This window comes from Netta rufina (assembly GCF_964035555.1).
Source record: "Netta rufina genome assembly, chromosome: 11".
Classification (NCBI taxonomy): domain Eukaryota; kingdom Metazoa; phylum Chordata; class Aves; order Anseriformes; family Anatidae; genus Netta; species Netta rufina.
This window is the reverse complement of record NC_140134.1, coordinates 11,867,711-11,886,624: the sequence shown is the minus strand read 5'-3', so window position 1 is coordinate 11,886,624 and position 18,914 is coordinate 11,867,711. Positions and strand designations below refer to the sequence as shown.

Genomic DNA, 18,914 nt, shown 5'->3' with positions numbered 1-18,914 from the left:
AGTGCCCTCTGCTCCTGTCTCCACTTGGAAACTCGCTCTCGCAGCATTTAGTTTTTGAAGTCTAAGCCAGTCAGCCACAAGGCTTCAAGCCTTGTTAGCAAAGCTTTCGTCCTCTGCCTGCAAATCCAGCGCTGACTCACAGCAAGTGTCACAGATGTTTTCTCACTCCTCTCACACAGTATATCCTTCCCTTTCCCATCCTGCACACATGCACATGGGTTCCTCCCTTTCTAAAATAACAGGTTTCTTCCTGCTCTCCAGCACAATGTCAACAAACTACACCATTGGCATGCAGAAAAAAACATATTCTTGACCAAATATTCATGCAGAATGTGCCATGGCAGGGCTTTTAATGACCCAAGGACAAGCAGAACAGACTAGGCTTATAATAGAGGATGTTAGCCCTGAAACCCAAAGAAGTGGTCTATGGGGAATGCAGCAACCTCTAGCTGATTGAAAAGACACTGCATCAATCAGAAGTGTCATTTTTAGCTCACGGAAAGTGTTCAGGTTAATGTAATGATCACTGTTATTAGCTGCCCGTGCTGTATTTATGTTGACTCTGCACGAGAGATGTGACAGAGCTACCGGAACACGCTCAGACAGAACCTTCATTTGCAATACATTAATATCTGTATTTTAAACATGTAGGGTATATTTCTAATTATGTGTGGAGGGAGAGCATCCTTCTTCCATCCACCAATTCTGTTGGTTTTATCTTTTTTCTGCAAACTGCACCCCCATCCTTTTTAAGAGAAAAGCAGCAGGAAGAGTCCCCTCCCTGGAGAGACATGGCTCAGCTTTGTCCCTTCCCCAGGTAAGCACATGGTGGTGGACCCCCTTGTGCCCAAGCTCCTCTCCTCCATGCCCTCTCTCCATCCCTTTTCTCTCAGCCGTAACAGCTTCCCCCTGCCATCCAGACATCCACCTGCACCCTTCCATACTGCTAGTGAAGGTACTTGTGGCAAGAGCTGAGGGAGAGACCCAGGGGGAATTTGTCTGCTGGTGGGAATTTGTCCATGCTGGTCCTGAGCCCAGACCTGTTTCATCCCCATTGGTTTTGTGTCATATTCCCTGCGTGGTCACATCACAGAGTAACAAATTTGTTGGGAATTATAGCCACCCCCATGTCCCCCTGTGTTCTCTCCATTCACAATTGCACAGAGCTCAGGTTCAGCTCCAGCTCCTTTCCATTTGGCCCAGTCTTTTGAAAGGTGAAGAGTTTTGGTTTAATGAGTCTCTTCTTACAGAGGCCACTCCAGACCTCACATCGCCTTCACCACGCTTCATGTACCTTCTGTAACACCGCCGCATTGTGCTGCAAGGGAGAGCAACTAACCATGACTTGGTTGTGCCACAGGGCCATGTAGCAAAATTAATTGTAACGAAATATAACGATGGCGAATCCTTTTTATTTCATTGTTCTGGATGCATTTGCAGCCTCACCCAAGATACTGGTGGCAGAGGAGATTCTGCCTTTTGTCCTAAGTGTGTAAATAAAAGTCACAGCACAGCGATAACAATCCTTACATTCTGCTTCTCCAAGTACAGCCTGCATCCGAGTGTAATTCATTTCATTAAGCTGTAGCTCTAGAAGGGCTCAAGGATCTCTCATCCTGCTATAACGGACTGTTTGCGGTAGAAATCCGACAGGCACAAGTGTTCTGGTCTCAGAAGGCCTCTCTGAAGTTAACTCCTAAATCAATTGGCTGCTTTATTAATGAACCCTCAGACCCATTTCCATGGCCAAGGAGAGAGATTTCAGGAACCAGGGGAGCAATTTCACACTTTTCCTTCACCAGAAAGGTTAAGTTTGGGCTTTGAGTAGAAAAGCAAATAACTCAGAGACCATGAGTAGGGCCAGTTCCCAGCCCAGACTCCAGAGCTCATGGCACCGGCCCTGCAGGGCTGGGCTGTGGGGCTGGGCTGTGGGGCCAGGCTGTTCCCAGTTGTCCCCATCTGTCGGCTTTCTGCCCTGTCCCGAAGGGTCTTGTGCAACCTCTGTGAGGGCTGGCCCAGCCACACTTCCCCTGGAGCCCTCGTGATAGCCAGCCCAGGCGGCGGGGGAATTTCGTGGCGGAAACAGCCCAGAAGGTTGTCGTCAGTGCAGGCTGGGTCTCGCCACACTTTTCCCAGCTGAAGGAGTGGGGACAGCACGGCTGGGGTACCACCATGAGCCCCCGGGCGGTGGCCCTGGGGACAGAGGTGGGGCCAGTCGTGGGGATGAGGGGAGAGGGGCTGAGGGTGGTCGTGGGGATGGTGCCGGGGGAGACGGTGGGGATGGGGATGGAAGCAAGAGTGGGGCTGGAGATGGAAGCGAGGGTCGGCAGAGGGACGGGTGAAGACACCCGTGGGGACAACGGGGAGGGGACGGGGACAACGGAGGGGACGCGGTGCGGACAACGGAGGGGTTGGGGATGGGGACAGCTGAACGGATGGGGCGAGGACAGCTGAGGGGACGGGGCGAGGACACCCGTGGGGACGGGGCGAGGACACCCGTGGGCACGGGATGAGGACACCCGTGGGCAGCCCCGGCCCCGGGCGGAGCCGCCGGGCTCCGTTTCGCTTTCGGAGCGGGGCTGCGGGGCGGGCCCGGCGGCGCGGAAGTGCGGCTGCGGGGCCCGGCAGGGCCTTCCCCGGGCGGCGGGGCCGGCGGCAGGTGAGTGCGGGGCCGCGTCCCCGCGTCCCCAGCCCGCAGCGGGGAGACCCCCGGGTGGCCCCCGGAGGAGCTCGGGGGCCGCGGCGGGGCGAGCACCCCCCGGTGAGCGCCTCCGCCTCTCCGCAGGGCCCGCGGGAGCCCGGCCGGCTCGGGGAGCCTGAGCCCGGCGCTGCCCCCCGAGGACGGCGGCTCCTCGGAGGTCACCATGCCGGCAGGTGAGAGCCCCGCGGCACGGCTCGGCTCGGGGAAGCCGCCGCCGTCGAGGGGAGCGGGGAGAGCGGGCGGCTGGGGCTCCGCCACGCCGCCCGGGGCCGGGCCGGGGGGCCGGGGGGGTCCGGGGGCCGCCTGCCCACCTTGTGCCGCTGCTTCTCCCCTCCGCAGGTGCTCGGCGGGGCCAGGAGCCGCCTGCCGGGCCGGCGGCTGCAGAGGGCGGCCGGGGCTGGTGCGGTGCGGGGGACGAGGCGCCGGTAGAGCGATGCAGCCAGGTGAGCGGCGCTGGGCACGGAGCCTCGCGGGTCACCCTTGCAGCTCGGGGTGTTGGTGTGTGTTTCGCAGCCAGCAGCACGTTGGTAGCGGCGATGCTGGGGTCATAGGTTGGGTGATCTGCACCCAAGGTCTGCTCACCCCGCTGCGGCACAAAGCGTGCACCGCAGGGTGCTGCTGCCTGCGTTTAAGCTCGCAGAAGCCACCTTTAAAACAGCGTGGCAACCCACGGGAGGTCAAGCATCCTCGTTTTTCAAAGCTTCCCTTCCTCAGTAGGCCCTGTCTGCACTCGGGGCCTCGCTCCTGTTGTGAGTGGTTGAGTGCCGTGGGTTGTGCTGGAGGGTTTCTCCTCGGAAGGAGAAGAAGTGACCCACACAGTGCCTCCCGGGTTGTGGCCGTGCTCCTGTTTCAGACTCACTCCTCTTTCTCCGTAGCCATTGTGATCACCGAGCAGCCGGTCTCCGTCTCCGTCCCCGTCGGGTATTCCTTCACACTGCGGTGCAGAGCTGAGGCTCGTACGTCGCTACAGTACCAGTGGTTTTGTCAGCGCCAGGTAATGCTGTGAGCAGAGATTATTCCAGTCCTTGTGCCAGGCTTGCTCCCTGCCCCGCAGCATGGTGGAGATAGCCCTTTGTGGGCAGACTGGGTGGGAGGCAGGAGGCTAGGAAAGGAGGAGGGGGAGCAGCATGCGGTTACGTGACCATGCTAAGGGCTTCAGCAGGTGCCATGGGGAGTGCCATAGAAAACATCCTTCTCCCTGTATCCCTGTGGCGGGAGGAGGTGACAAAACGAGGGATTCCTGCTTTGCCTGCTTTTAGCAGGAGCCTGCTGGTCCCTTCTGCTGCCAGCAGTGAGTGGCAACTCGCTGCCCACCACTTGTGTTTTCCCTTTAGTCTGTCTGCCTCCAGATTCCTGGTGCTACCAAGCAAGACTTGCCCATCACTGCACAGCAGACCCAACTCTACACCTGCAGAGTCAATGACCGCTACAGAAACGCCGTCTTCTCTGACTGGGTGAAGGTGGAGGTCCATCCGTGTGTTGCCAGAGGTACTATCATGTCTCGTAGCTTTTCTCTGTTTTCTGCTTTGCACAGATACTGCCAGACATCACTACAGTCATCACTCTGTGCTTCCTGGGACAGTGTGTCCTCCCAGCTTGAAAATCACTATACAGAAAGATCTCCCCAGTGATGTGAGCATGCAGGTCTTAGCCAGACTCCTGTGTCCATGCTATGGATGTTTCAGGTCCCTGTCATGGTCCCAATAACCCCAGCTGTATTTACCTGCTCCTCCTGTTGATTACTCGTCATGGGTTTATCAGAGGGACATTATACTGGGTATGCGTTGTTTTGCATTGGACAGAGGGACTAGAAGAGGCAACCTGGCAAAAATACCTCTGGGTGTTGGCTGCACCCTTGACAGGAAAGGGTGAGCATCACCAGGAATCAGGGCATGTTTAGGACTGGGAAGCATGAGGCAGGGCTTTGGTGTGTCATGTTCTGTTGTGGGTGTTGCTCTCAAGGATTCCCTGCAGAAGGGTGCAGCAGTGATGCTGCAACTACAGCCGTGCCACGGGATGGCATCTCTTGGTGCGGATGGAAAATGTTCACTTCTCTGGCAATGCACACAGACTGCAGGGTACAAAAATACCATTGTTTTCTCTTCTCATGGATGGGGAACCAATTTTGTGTTCCTGCTTCATAGGACTGCTCCCTCAGCTCTGGCAAGGAGAACCGGTCATCATCCTCAACCCCACTGAGCAGAAGGTGGAGGTTGGGAAGCCACTACTGCTGCAGTGTGCTGCCATGGGGGTCCCAGCCCCCAGCTACCAGTGGTACTGCAATGGGAACGTGCTGGAACACCAGAAGAAAAAAAAGCTCTGGGTAATGTTACTTCGGGATGGTTCAGAAACCTTGGCTACTGGGCTGGGTGATGGGAGAATCCTGACGGGACAGTGAGTGTGAGAGAGCTTCAGAAGCCTTGGAGAGACTTCTGAAAATCCTGTGCTGTTGTCATCCTTGACAGGACAGGTCACAGTCCTTAAGCCTGGCTCTTACCTGTGTGTAAAGGCTCAGGCATACTTTGATCTGTGTGATCAGGTGAATGGGGTCAGAAAGCAGTCTCTGCTTGCCTGTCCTCCCCCTCTCTTCAGCCCTTGAGAAACAACCTCATGCTCAGCCGTGTTTCCCTGCAGTCCACAGATTATGCCTGTTGCTTTGATAGCCCTGACTGAAGGATTATGGTTGAAGAGGGAATACATTTTATGGGCTTCTTTCAAAGCTGTGGATGTTTCTGTAAGAAATAAGAGACTGATGCCTTGTGCTGGCATTGAGGGCTCTCAGCAGGCCTCTTGTGCTTTTTTGCAGTGGCCCAAGAACAGCTATTGTATGTACATGCAGGGGGCTGTAGGTGTAAAGTGATGGAGCTGCAGGAACAGTGTCTGCCTGCAGGAAAGCTAGAAGGACAAGTGGTTAGTTACAACAGGAAAGAGTCAGGGAGTCAGAAAAAGGTCTGGTTTTGTGGTTGGTCACTGGCTGAATGTGCTGTCTAGTCAGTGCTGTCTTCTGTGCGAGAAAGGTGGATTTCCTCCTGGGGCATCACTTAAAGCATGGTAACAAGAGCCAAGCTCTTCCTAGGTGGTGTTACAGGGGACAGTGGCCTCCAACAGAACTTTTCCCAGGGAAGTTCAGCGTGGGGACTAGGAATAGATTCTTCATTCTGGGGTGGGTGCAGTGGTGCAGCCTGTACACAGAGAGGCCACAAGATCTCTGTCCTCAGAGGTTTTCAAGACATGTCTAGACAGAGCCACAGCTGCTTTGACCCGCTTGTGCCTTTAGTTCCTCTCTGGGCAGGAGGCTAGGCTGGGCTGGAGAGCTGCAGAGGTCCTTGCCAGCCAGAACTGCTGGCATTCTTGTCCTGCTTCAGGAGGGATGGATATGAATTAGAAACTTGCTAGAATAGAGCAATGGGCGTGATGGATATCTAGAAAATGCCACCTAAGAGAAAAAATGGGCAACCTTCTGATGTTGGCCATGTGCTGTCCTGCTAGTGTGGTTCATGGGGCAGAGTATGGCTATGACACAGCATTTTAGGGCTGCTGGATAAAGAAAAGAGGGCATCTGGGCAGAGCATTCTTGCTCTCTAGAAGCTGGGGTTTGCAGCAAACATTACTGTGTGGCCTTACTGAGCTTCTTAGGAAGACAAAAGTCATGGAAAAGATATCTTAGGTATCTTTCTGAGGCGATAAATGAGGTTGCAGGAAATACATGTAGCTACAAAAATATATTTTATTCAAGAAACAAGGGTGCATTTGTCAGATACTGTTGAGAGGGTGCAAACTGTCACCATAAATAATGTGATTTAACTTTTGATCTGTCTAGATCCCCCACGCCAAAGTGAGTGACTCCGGCACGTACCTCTGCTGTGCCTCCAATAGCCACGGAGAGCACTGGACCAACGCAGTGGACATTCACATAGGTGAGCAGAGCCAACCCACATCTGCTTTGCTGCAAATCATCTCCTACCTTGAGAAGTAATTACAGGATTTTAGTGCTCTTGCCTGGAAATGCCATGCCGGTGGAGAAGGAGGCCAGTGCCAGGGTGTTACCCCGGGGCTCACTTTGTGCAGGGGAAGCTGCACTGAGGGGTGTGGGATTAGGAGAAGTAGGGTGCATGGCTCTGCCACTCTCACCTTTCTCCAGCTTGAACAGACTTTTAGTAACACAAAAAAAAAGACCACTGGTTTTAAATAACACTTACATGGGGAGCGGAACATCAGACACTTCAGAGTGGAGAGGCAGTATGGGGCTCTGCAGAAACCCTGGAGTGTCCTGGCAGTCCTGTGGCAGCTGTCACAGGAGCAGCCTGCAGAGCACAATTTCACACTCTGGATATACTGGATGATCTCAGCAGAGCTGCGTAAACCCTACTGAGCTGGGAATGCAGGCATCGGCCTCCCCATGATAAATGGGACCTCTTGATAACGGGGTTCAGATTTGGCGAGGGAAGTAGCAACTGTAAAAGAAAAAAAACAGCATTCTGTCTGCCTGGCTGTACCGCGGCTTGGGATGCTGCTGTGTCCTGTGGATGGTAGGAAAACAGCCACATTAGGGTGCACTCTCTGGTGCTCACTGCAGTTTTTCTTGCCTTGCCGAGGTGCTGGTTTAGTAGATCCCGCAACAAATTGCAACAGGGCCCTTCACTAAAACTGATTCACAGCCTTGCCAAGATGAAGCGATGTGCTCAGACGCGTGGAGCTGGAGAGGATGGTGTTTATTTCAGGAAGGTTCAGCCCCATCGGGCTAGCAGCCCGGGGCTGATGCAGCACGTGCTGTGTGACCTGATGGATCCTGGGGAGAAGATGGATCCCCGGGGCCTCGGGCATGCTCCACCTCCAGTGTGATGGCTGCTTTGGCCTTCTGCCTTTGCAGTGAGTCAGAAATAGCTTTGTGGGCTCTTTACTCCATCTAGAGATTTTTCTATGCTATAAACTTCTCATCTGGCCTTACAGGCTGTCTTTAAAACCTCTCCAGGGAGCAAACTGGTCCTGTATAATCAGAGCCTTGTGTATTCTCCCTGCCTTCTTGCGTCTGGCAAAAACAGCACCCAGGAGTAACAGTCAGCATGAAAGGGACATCAGACTGGGTTGGGTTCAAAATGCTATGGCTGAGTAGCTTTAAAATGCAACAGGTGGCTCTGTCAGAGGGCAGAAAAGGACAAATAGGCTTGCTCTGATGGATGTCCAGGCATCCCTGGAGCATTACCAGCACTGTCATCACTGTGTGTTCTGGTGCTAAAGGTCTTCCAGACTCATAAGATTTATGCAATTAAAAATATGCCCTTTCTTCATTTAGAGCTTATAGAGTTCCAGGCTTTTCTCCTGTGCTGGATTTTTTGTTGTTTTTTTTTTTTTTTTAAATAGGGAAATGTGGAGCTGTCAGGGTAATGATGATTTTCAGAGACTGCATGCTGGGAGCACTGAGGGGTGGGATTCCTGCATGGACTCCCCACAGGCACACCAGCACCCACAAAGTGCAGTGCTCAGACAGGGGAGCTGATGTGAAAGTGAGTCACATTTTGGGGTGGCCTTCCTGAGCTGGAACTGCTGAAAGGCAGGAAGAGACAAACCAGGGTGTTGAAGGTGCTAGGAATATTATCACCACCAAGAGCAAACAGCCAGCTTCCTTCCCGCTTGCGGGGAGCAGCTTTCAGTCCTGAGGCTTATGTTGACTGAGTTTCTTCCTGGAGTCATTCTGTTTCCTTTCCTTTCACTGCAGCGAGGGAGCAGCACCGGCATTTTGGGAAGCACAGCAGTCCGGGCAGAGCTGGTCCAAGCAGCACAGATGTCCTGATAGGCAGCAGCTCCTCCACGCTGGCTCTCCTGCCTGCTCCTTCTCTCAGCTTTGCTCCCTGGCTGCTCACACACAGGCACCCTCCTTTCCGACATGCCCTACCTTTCAACTCCAACCACTTGCCGTTCCCGTTTGCTGCTGACATGGGGTTTCAGGTCCCTCCCAAAGGCCAGCTCAGGCAGGCTCCTGAAATCAGCAGACAAGTGTCTTCAAGGTTACCAAGCAGACAGTGAAAAACTTGCCCAAGGAGCAGCCTGTTTTACTTCTACAGATGCGGATGAGATGCAGATGCACCGCATGATCCAGCTTTGCATTGCCAGGGGCCACAGGAACAGGTTTCAGACCTGTTGTGGGGGCTGGCACTGGGATGCTGAGTGCTGAGCACTGACTTATCGTTCCCCTCTCTATTTTCCAGGTTCCTGTCATTCAGAGAAGTTTTTTGGTGAGTGCTGTCATCATTTCTTCCTGAGCAATTATTCCCTTGATTAAAAGGCAAGCTCCAGGGTGCATGGGAGGGCAGGGCATAGGGGTGCTTTTCTTGCAGAGGCCATTTCAAGCCTTTATGGCCACATCGTCACAGGCTCCGCTGGCTCTGAGCTTTCTGGATCAGAGCTGTGAGGCACAGGATGAGAGTCTTTTTCCCTGCCAAGACCTGATCAGTCTCAGCCAGTGGAGTAAGATTATTCCTAATGAGTAACCCAATCTCAACCTCTGCGCTTGCCAAATGACTTTACGAAGTCTGGGTCACACAACGCCTTTTCCCTTCTTTGAAATACCTCCTTGGACCAGAGCAAAGCTCCATGCTCCCACAGGTGCTGAAAGCCAATCTGATTTTCCTACAGGGGAAGCTGGGGGCTAAAATGAAAGCAAGAGCCTTGGCTTTCCCTCCTTCAGTCCTGTGGGGGGAAAGGACCTCTGGCTCAGAGCTTCCCCCTCCCAGGCACCGCCAGCATGCGAAACAGTCACAGTAGGGCTGGTGCCAAATAACCTCAGTAGTGCAGATCCTCCTCCACTCCTGCGGTTTTGCTTTCCACCTGGAAACTTTTCTGGTCTTTCTTTCAAAATGATGCCTTGCACGTTTTGCCAAAGTATTCAGAAGGCTGAGGGCTTTTTGGAGGGCACTCCAGGCTCGTGACAGGGTAAGGTCTAACCTTCCTGCCTAAAAGTGAGAAAGATTTCCCCTGCCCTCACACCAGCCAAAGGAAGTGAGACCTTGCCACCTGCTGTGTGCTTACAGCTTTTTCACTTGGTGTTTCTGTTAGCTACAGGCAAGATAGCACTTTTAGTGGGCAACAACCGTTACCAGCATCATCCAAACCTGATGGCTCCCGTCACAGATGTGTTTGAGCTGAGCGTTCTTCTGAAGCAGCTGGGCTTCCAAGTTGTCTCTCTTCTGGACCTGAACAAGGCTGAGATGGTGACAGCAGTCAGTCGGTTCCTGCAGCTCCTGGGAAAAGGAGTCTATGGTAAGGCATCAGTTTGTGTACACGTAGCAGTGGTTGATACAAGGGAGGAGCAAAAAAATAATAATAAAAAAAATACCTTTTCTCTTCAGGTAAACGTTTTGTCTAGGTTACAGGCAAGCAGAACAGGTTTTTCACTGTCACATGGCTACCCTGTGGCTCAATTAGCATGGTTTTCTGCTGATGTTTTGGGGAGTTAGTGCTTCCAGTTGGGGTTGGGAGAGGGTGTTTTAAAATTCAGGAGATTGTTGATTGCCCCACTTGGCCCTTTTCCAGGACAGGAGCTCCTGTTGATCTGTGATGGCTACAGCTGGCCACATTTTGCTTGTTTCTCATTCCTCATGGTCCAGCTTGAGCCTCTGACAGCCTTTTTTGCAGAAGCGCGTATTCCCAGCTGCAGATGGCTTTGGGGCTGGGCTTCAACGGGAAATGTTCCTTAAACATAAAACCAAAGAGCAGATCTTGTGGGTCTTAAAGCAGGTGTTCAGATTTTGGTGGTGAGAAGTAGCTTCTGTGAGGTTTCTAAGGGTCTTCCAGCCTGATGGATACCCCCAAAACACCTGGCAGATGTTTTGTTTTTTTTTTTTCCTTTGAAACCTCAGCATGAGGCACAGCCTGCTTCGGAAAGTGCTTATCGTCACCACCCTTTCAGCTGCATGGCGAACCAGGGTATTGAGACAGCAAAAGTCAACACAGGCCAATTCTAGCACTCGGTGTGAGGCTGGGAGGTTGTGCAATGGATAGGGACGAAGCCACAGATGGAAACATTGCAAAGCTACCTTGTTCCGGGAGGCACTGAGTCACTCAGGGAGGCTGAGCTGGCAGGGAAAGGCATCATGCAGTTATTGCTGCTCCAGCCATGTGTCATCTGATGACAGTGTATTCCTATGACTTCACCTGCAGCTTCCTTTTGTGGTTGCTGTCTGAAATCCCCTTGCACCTCAGGCTTTGCCTCTCCTGGGCTAGTGTCCTCCCTGGGGAGGTGCTGTGCTTTTTCCATGTCTGTGTAAGGCACTGCCATTCCTACCTGGTATCTGTAGCAAGCGAGGACCAAACGGCATTATTTTCCATGGCAATTCCCCTGTTTTCGTAAGCAATGGAGAAGAAAAAGATTTGGAAATGGCGAACCTTTCATGCTGTCATGCCTTATTTAAACTTCTAGTGCTTTTCTGCATTTGTGGCCATTGATCCTTCCTGGCAAAATTGATTTTGTGCACTGGCAAGGAAAGCATTAACAGCTGAATTACTGAACCTTGATAATCCTCAAGTGTTTGCTAGGCATAGCCTGCTTCAAATAGTAGTTTTCTTTACAGCTTTCTAAGCTGAGTGGTCTGCTATTATTCTGAGGCAGTGAACCTTGGCACAGGCTGGTCCCAGCACTGTGTTTGAGTGGAAGACTCTTGCAGTAAATGGGTGGCATCCAGGCTTAGGGTGGGGTGTTGGGTCAGTCTGCCTGCTGATTGCCCCAGGGCTTCTCCACCTGAACTGTGCTGCATCTCACTGTGATGCATCTGCCAGTAGTTTTTCATCTGTTTTCTTGCATGAGATTAAAAAAACAGGTGAAGCACAAATCCTTTAAATTACCTTGTCTTGTTAATGCATATTTACAAGGAAGTCAACAACTCCTTCAACAACTGCCATCTTTCAAGGCACTAGCTCCAGGATAAACACCTAGAAATGATTGAGAAATTCAGGTTTCATGCAACTCGTACATGGTGGATGATGGTGGTGAGGCTGCAGTTCCAGTCACAATCTAGGTAGCCTGTTAGAACTTCTAAGATCCCAGGGGTGCCCATGTGGGAACCGATCCTGTACATCCACGTGGGTGTGTTGGACATGCACAGAGACATCTGCACAGAGACATCTCAGTGCCTCTACCTGTGGGTGTTTTCTTTTTTGGAGACCTCACCTCTCCACCTGCCCATTTCAGGGCAGACCTCCTCCTGGGAAGTTGTTTCTGACCCTCTGGAGCTGAGGTTGCCCTGTTTTATATGGCCTGTGCTGATGAGGAGAGCTGGGCTTTGCTGTCTCTTTAATTGCCCCTACAGCAGTTGCAGGCTCTTGTTAGACCCTTCCTTCACCTCCACATCACCATCCCACCCCATCTCTCCTTGCTTTCTTCCCAGGCCCTGGACCCCAGCATCTCAGTAGCTCCCACTGCCCTTTTTCTAGCTTCTCCACCTTCTTCTTGAACTGAAGTCCCTAAAACTGGACACAGGACCTAAGTGGGGTCTCCTTAGGGCCAAGGAGAGTGCTGAGAACTTCCCTTGCCCTGCTGGTGCTCTGTCTCCTAACATAGCTCTGTTCCCGGGTGCTGGCTCATCATTAGCAGGGTGTCTGCTGTGACCCCAGGTCCTTATCTCCAGGGTTGCTGGTCAGTCAGCGCTCAGCCCCGGACAAAGCACGGCCTGGTGTTACCTGCCTGAGTGCTGGACTTTGTGCTTTTTTGTTATTGAGCCTCATCTGAGATTTCTCCATCCCAGAACAAAACCAGGCTTCATTGTTAGGCACAGAGGTATCATATGTCTGGATGTTTGAGGTGATTCAAAGGCTTCTCTAATTCACTGCATGGAGGTGGTGGCTCATCTGGCTGCTTTTCCTCCAGACCTCCTCTTAGAAATGGTGATTTTGAAGGCCCCAGACATCCCCTGAATAGTCTAATTATATAGTCCTCGGATAAACAAGGAATCTCCCTAGTGGTTATTTCAAGCGTCCTAAAAAGTCCTGAGTCAAAAAAATAATGTCGGAAATGCAATAAGAGCAGAAAGTTACAAGCGAAATACTAGGAATAAGCTGTCATGCGTTAATTAAGCATCATGCTGACATTTCCTGTATTATAAGCAGTGCCTGGAGCTTCCCCTTTTTAATTTGGTACTCGGAAGCTTGTCTCTGTTCAGCAGTTTTGACTCACAAGATGTGGGAAGAGCACTGAAATGTAACTCAGGGAAAACAAAAACAAAAAACAGCAAAACAAAAACAACACCTTTTCCCCCTCTAGGCAAAATGTTGACGTTCCTGTTCAGGAAGAGAGATTAAGTCTAAGAAAGATTTGCAGCAAAGTTGTTCAGCTGATGTAAAGAACCTGTCTTTCTGTTTGAACTCAAGTCTTTGTGGTTTATATAGCACAGGGAGCATTCAACAGTGTATTCAGGGTGCAAAACAGGACCCCCAGAGTTAGGGGATTTAATGATTTAATGATCTCTTGTGGGCTTTTCTGTAATATTTCAGGTCTTTCCAAGCGTTGGTGACACTGTCAGGTAAAGGATGTCATCACCTCCATTTTATGTGCAGAAATGGAGGCAGACAGACAAAAGCCAGAAGTGCTTGACTACTTTAGAGTCCAAGCCTGAAATGCCTGCATCTGATTTTTCCAGAATGCTTCCCATTTTATACTCTTTTTTTGGAGCAGGCTTTTGTGGCTTTGATTTGTGAATTATGAAAGTTTAAAACTTCTGCAAGTCAGAGCCCTCTGTCTCAGGCTGGCAATCCATAAGAAGAGGAACCCAAACCTTGTGGGCATCTGTGAAAACATCTATTTGAGTAACTTTCCATCGTACCCTGAGAATGGAAACCCCTGCTGACTTTAGGCCTCCATACGATGAGATCATGCTTTCAGTCCTTCAGCTCCTGCCCCACTCATTGCACCCCTTCCAGCATCAGAGATCAAAGTGAATTTCCTGCAAACTACAGGGGCAGGAAGAGGGGAAGGGAAATAGAGGAGAGGTTACTTAATGAAGCGTGGGCTTTGGCAGTGAATCTGGCTTATGAATTTCTCTTACTTTTGCCTCTTAGCTGCTTGTTCCCATTTCTGACCTCATTCTTCACTGTCCCTCAATTGCGGTAGTGCAACTGTTTGCGTCACCTCGTGGAGCTATTTTTAGCAGATTTCAGTTCCCCAAGCTGTCTTTCGACAGCATCCCACAAGCAGTTTTATCAGTGCTGGGAAGGGGCAGACAGCCACTGCGCAGCTTCTTTTTGGGAAGCTACAGCCCAGCTGGGGGTCCCAGGGCAGAAGGAGAGCCCATCCCTCAGCACGTGTGCAGGGGCTGGAGAAGCACCAGCTTTGGCTGTGTCACCTTCCTCAGTGCTGGCTTTCCAAGCTGGATGTTCCCATGTTGCTGTCTCTTGTAAAGGCAGAAACCATTGTTATGTTTCATATGCTCGAGAGTAAAGCTCAAAACCAAAATTCACATTGGATGTTGGACTTCCCACAGATGTCTGGATGAGACATCTAACTCCTCTCCCACCTTACAGGGCTGGTATCTGGCTTGAGATTGTTGAAGCCCATGGTTTACATGATCCGGACATCTGGAGAACTCATCTCTCTCTCTTTCTAAATCTCATTTTCCACTGGCTCGTAGTTGTATAAAATGCAGGCTGACTTTTCAAACCAGAGGAGTGTTTCCCATCACCTAAGCTGCTGACAGTCTCTCCTCCAAAACTAGGAAGCTGCGGTGTTTCTTAAAAGGTTGTTAATGTGTTGTAGCACAAATGATTACATTTTAGCATCCAAGCCTGGATGTTGTAGCACAAATGGTTACAGTTTAGCTAATGTATACCCAGTGACTTTGGTGTCTCCTGAAGAACTGCTGGAAACCACAAGTACAAGAGAGCTTCTTAGGGCTACTGTCAGCTCTGCTGAAGGGAATGGATTTGGAAAAAGTTGAAACTGTGAGGCCAACATGGCTTAAGCTCTCTGTCTATAAGTGCTCCTGGTGTAAGTCTGTCCCATGCCAGTATCCCTCAGCGTGGGAGGTGGAAGATGGCCATGGGAAGCTGGTTACAAGCCTACAGGTTTGCACTGTGACTCATCCTTTCCTCTCCTTGTTTCCAGCTATATTCTACTATGCTGGGCATGGCTATGAACATCTGGGGAGGAACTACATGGTCCCCATCGATGCTCCACAACCGTATGCCCCTGAGAACTGCATCAGCGTGCAGAGGATCCTCCAGAAGATGCAGCAGCAGCAGACGGCCCTGAACCTCATCCTGCTGGACACCTGCAGGAAATGGTAGGGTGCTCTTCCCCCTTCCTCAGTGGGGCAGGCAGATTGTGGCATCTCGAGGGCTTGGGGAAACAGCTGCCAGCCTCATCCGCCCTTCAGCAATGGGCTCCTGCACAGCCACGTGAGATGTTTGTCCTCTGTTGCACTGCTGAGGGCTCTGTGAAAGGTTATCCGTCTGTGTCATAAAATCAGTAAGGCTGTCAGGTCTTGCAGGGTCTCCTGGGAAGCACAGTCAGTCACGTGCTAGATGTGGTTTTGTAAGCATCAGATCCTGCCTGAGATGTGCTGGAGAGAAGGGGAATGACAAAGCCTGACAAATAGAGGCTATTCAGGCAGGTCAGCTGCAGTCTGCAAAGGGCTGGCTGTACTTTGGCATAAAGTCATAGCTGAAACTCAGCGTAGCTATAGTACGGGTTGGCCTTTTATGTCTCAGCCACCTGCACTGACCCACCCAGCCAGGCAGGCTGTAGCAGTGTCCCCCTGTCATCTCACTGAGTTGCCCCGCATGCTCAGCCTGGGGCCATTTAGCTCATCTCTTTCTCTCGGCTGTGTTTTTGTTAAGATCTCAGTAAGAAGAGGCAACACAATGTAGAAAGCATTTTAAGCCATACCACTTGATTTTACTGGCCTTAAAGGCTTCTGAAGTCGTTGTGTTAAGTGGGACCAAGGCTGCTGCTGAGGTCAGGAATCAGCTTTTTTCTTCTCAGTGTAGAAAACCTATCATCCTGCATTGGCCTGCACATCTCTATCGTGCATCTTGTGGGCTGCAGAAAGTTACTACTTGCCCATTTCCAACAGAGGTAGTTAGGCTTATCCAGTAGAAGCCGTGATAGTTTCATTTATTTGGGGCTCCTGAGGTAGATTTACAGGACAGGAAGGACCTGGAGGTCAAAGGCAGAAAATTCTTCCTCTTCCTTCTGTGGTTCCTGCACTGAGCATTGGAAAGACAGTAAAGATTTTGATAGCACTGTCTCAAAAGAACTGCTAGCCCCTGGTAAGACATTAGGTCTTTGACATCTTTTAGCTGCAGAGCTGGGAACACTTGCTTTGAATAGATTGCAAGCTGGTTGCACTGGGACTTACCCTGCATTTTGCAGCTCTAAGTTGCCACCACTGATAGAGCTTGCTGTCCCTGGATACATGCCCCAAAAGCCCTGTGGCGAAGCATCCCTCTCCTCCTGCTGTCTCACTGCCTCTGCCAGCACATGGCAGGAGCAGAGCGCCTTGATTCCCTGCCCTGTGCTGCTGAGAGCCCTTGCTGAGGGGCACTGCTGAATCATCAGCACAGCTCCTGCCAAATCCGAGGGCGGAGGTTAGGCCAGGAACTCACCCAAATGTCAAATGCTCCACCTGGAAAGAGCAGGGCAGTGCTGCACTGGGGTTTCTAACACAAACAGCGACAACCCATGAAGTGGATTTAGGGCTGATACCTCCGTCCTTGGTGTCGCTGGCTGTTTATGTGCTTCGTGAATTTGTATGGTGCTTTGGGAAAAGGATGCGATGTGAGATCTGCTCTGATGTTTAGGCGTGGTGATGTGGCTGTTTTTCTCTCTTCCTCCCCCAATCTCACACTTCTTTTCTACCCTTTCCCACAGCAAGCGCAGCACTTAGTGCAGAAGGTGTTATCCCTGGGCTCACAGGGAATTGCGGCAGAAGCTCTCTGCCCAGCTTGTTTTTCTTAAGAAGTCACTGCTTCAGCTCAGCAAAGCATCTGGATTTCATAGATGCGTGTGTTTACAGCACTCAGTAAAACAGGGCTCCCAGGGCCCCCTTTCCCAACACCCTTTTGGTTAAACTGATGTTGTGAATTGCAGATAGCTGTTGTCTTTTGGTGGCTTGCCCAGCTGTCCGTGAAGCAGGAGGAGCCGTGTGTGTGCTAAGAGGGATCTCACGCAGAGTATCTCTTCGCCCCATATGTCGGCATCAGAAATGCCAAGGCGATGAGAAATACACGGTCCTTTGCCAAGTGGTGGCAGATGTTCAGCTTCAGCACAGAACGAACCAGGAACAAGGAGCCTGTGTGTAACCTAGTACATTTATGTGTTCATTTAGGGTGGATGCGATTGCCTCTTCCAGGAATTTCCTGATTTATGAAGGTTTCTAGAGTGTGCTGCTTAGGACAGGAGGAGGACACTGTCTTCTGTCTGGGGTGCAAATCAGAACTGGGTTGTATAAGAAGTGCTGTGTGAATGAGCCTCTATAGGGCCTGAGGCAGGAGGAAGCTCTGCCACCTTCTCTGATGTCAGACATCTTCCTGTGCTTAGTCATGGTCTGGAAAAAAACTTTGTCTTCTCATGGGGCAGGAAACCATGGCCAGAACTTCTGCTGCATGCACCAGCTGCATCTGGAGCTGTGGATGCCTGCTGATGCCATCACAAAAGGTTTGCATCAACTTTTGTCTGTGCAGCCTCAGGTGGATGTTCCCAGCATGTGGACAACAGGCTTATTTTGGGATGTGCTGTCTCATTTCTTCTTGGACCCGGCATCCCAGATTTCTGTATTCATTTAGGAGCACCTGGGAGGCAGATAAATCTCTCCATTCAGTGTTCATATTTAGAAGTGTATCTCCTTTTCAACATTTTCTCTTTTGATCATCTTTAGAAAACTTATACGAGCCAGATGAATACTGCCATTGAACATCTTCCACAGGCTGTGCCGCCAGCAGTAGGTAACTCACTGGCTGCTGGCAATACAACGATCCCTTCTGCTCTCTTTAGCATGCCAGCTTCAGCCCCAGCAAGCTATGCTGGAATTGAATAACACCAAATAATGCCATCTTTGTGCCTGGCTTTTATCCCTGTGTGATTGGGAATAGCTCCAAATCACTGGTGTAGACCTCCTACCTCAGAAGCAACCAGTGCTTGTGCTCTCCAATATGTCTTGATTTGGGCGAGCTCCTAGGTAAGGCTTGCCAAGAGTGCTACCAGGACATCTATTTTGGTGGAAACCAGGACTATCACTTCAGATATAACTGATTTTGAAAATAGCAGGCCTGTGCTCACCCTGGTGTCAGAACCAATACTGGGCTTCCAGCTGTACTGATCCCATCCCCCAGTGAGACCTGGCCATGTATTCACTTTGGTTTCTTGGGGCAGAAGGTATGTGTGGGGGCTGGAAAAGAGCTGTGGAGTACCCCAGAACCCTGAGACAGGCAGTCAAGCCATAGCCACAAGCTGTGCTTTGGTGCACACCTCCAAGTCCTTCATAGCCAGCAGTCCATTGCAACCCACACATTCTCTGCAGCATGCTGCTGCTTGGATTTGTGAAAAACTAGCCTCAGAAGGGAGGAGGCATGGTTGCACCCACAGCGCTAGGCTCACTTGCAGGATAGAGAGCAGTTACCAGTGTAGATAGCTCAGAGGTGACGCTATCTGCTCATTTTCCCATGGTTTGGGTTCTTAGGACTCCTAGCTTTAGTTTCAGTTGCTGCCCAAGTAACATGAGTATATTTGACATGGGTGTTAATATTATTGTCATCCACAGCAGGTGGATTTTGTGGAGCACACTGGCTGTCCCCTCCAGGCACACATTGTTGCTCTCAGCACTGACTGGTACTTTCATCTCTTACAGGTACAACCTAGAGTGTGCCCTCTCCCAGGTACAGCCGCTGGAGCCCTGGGGCAATATCGTTTATGGCTACGCCACGTAAGTGTATTTTGCTGTGCCCACACTGTGACACAGGACCAAATCCTGGCAGGAGCTGGCACTTTCCCAGCTGTTTTCGTACCTTCATGCCTGGGGGCTTTGGAGGCTTGAGACTGCTTTTCTTATGTTTTCTCTGGCTCTTATCCTATCTCTAGCATTTCCCGTTTGAACACTTCTTCTCTTCCTCCTGCCATTGCTAGTGGTAGCCTGTTTATCAGTTACAGGTTACTTGTGAAGGTGGCATCAGCTCCTGTCATCTGTCCTTCTAGACCTGAGCCTGATTCCCAAGGCATGTGTGCCATGAGCAG

The 18,914-nt window shown here is 51.0% G+C and overlaps 1 protein-coding gene across 4 annotated transcripts in view; it reads left to right on the top strand.

Annotated features, from left to right (window-relative positions):
• The first annotated feature begins 2,064 nt into the window (after positions 1–2,064).
• The window catches only part of LOC311213457 (mucosa-associated lymphoid tissue lymphoma translocation protein 1-like), a 28,081-nt gene continuing 11,231 nt past the window's right edge, over positions 2,065–18,914 (top strand). Inside the window, exons 1-11 of one of the 4 annotated variants that reach the window (XM_084293468.1) lie at positions 2,065–2,205; positions 2,786–2,874; positions 3,041–3,144; positions 3,577–3,695; positions 4,036–4,189; positions 4,846–5,024; positions 6,522–6,618; positions 8,908–8,934; positions 9,755–9,958; positions 14,790–14,967; positions 18,532–18,606. In XM_084293468.1, coding sequence (XP_084149594.1) covers positions 2,173–2,205; positions 2,786–2,874; positions 3,041–3,144; positions 3,577–3,695; positions 4,036–4,189; positions 4,846–5,024; positions 6,522–6,618; positions 8,908–8,934; positions 9,755–9,958; positions 14,790–14,967; positions 18,532–18,606 — 1,259 coding nt within the window. In that variant the 5' untranslated portion in view covers positions 2,065–2,172. Of the gene's footprint in view, positions 2,206–2,551; positions 2,660–2,785; positions 2,875–3,040; positions 3,145–3,576; positions 3,696–4,035; positions 4,190–4,845; positions 5,025–6,521; positions 6,619–8,907; positions 8,935–9,754; positions 9,959–14,789; positions 14,968–18,531; positions 18,607–18,914 lie in introns of those variants that run through there. The other 3 variants (XM_084293470.1, XM_084293469.1, XM_084293471.1) reach the window with 3 other exon arrangements.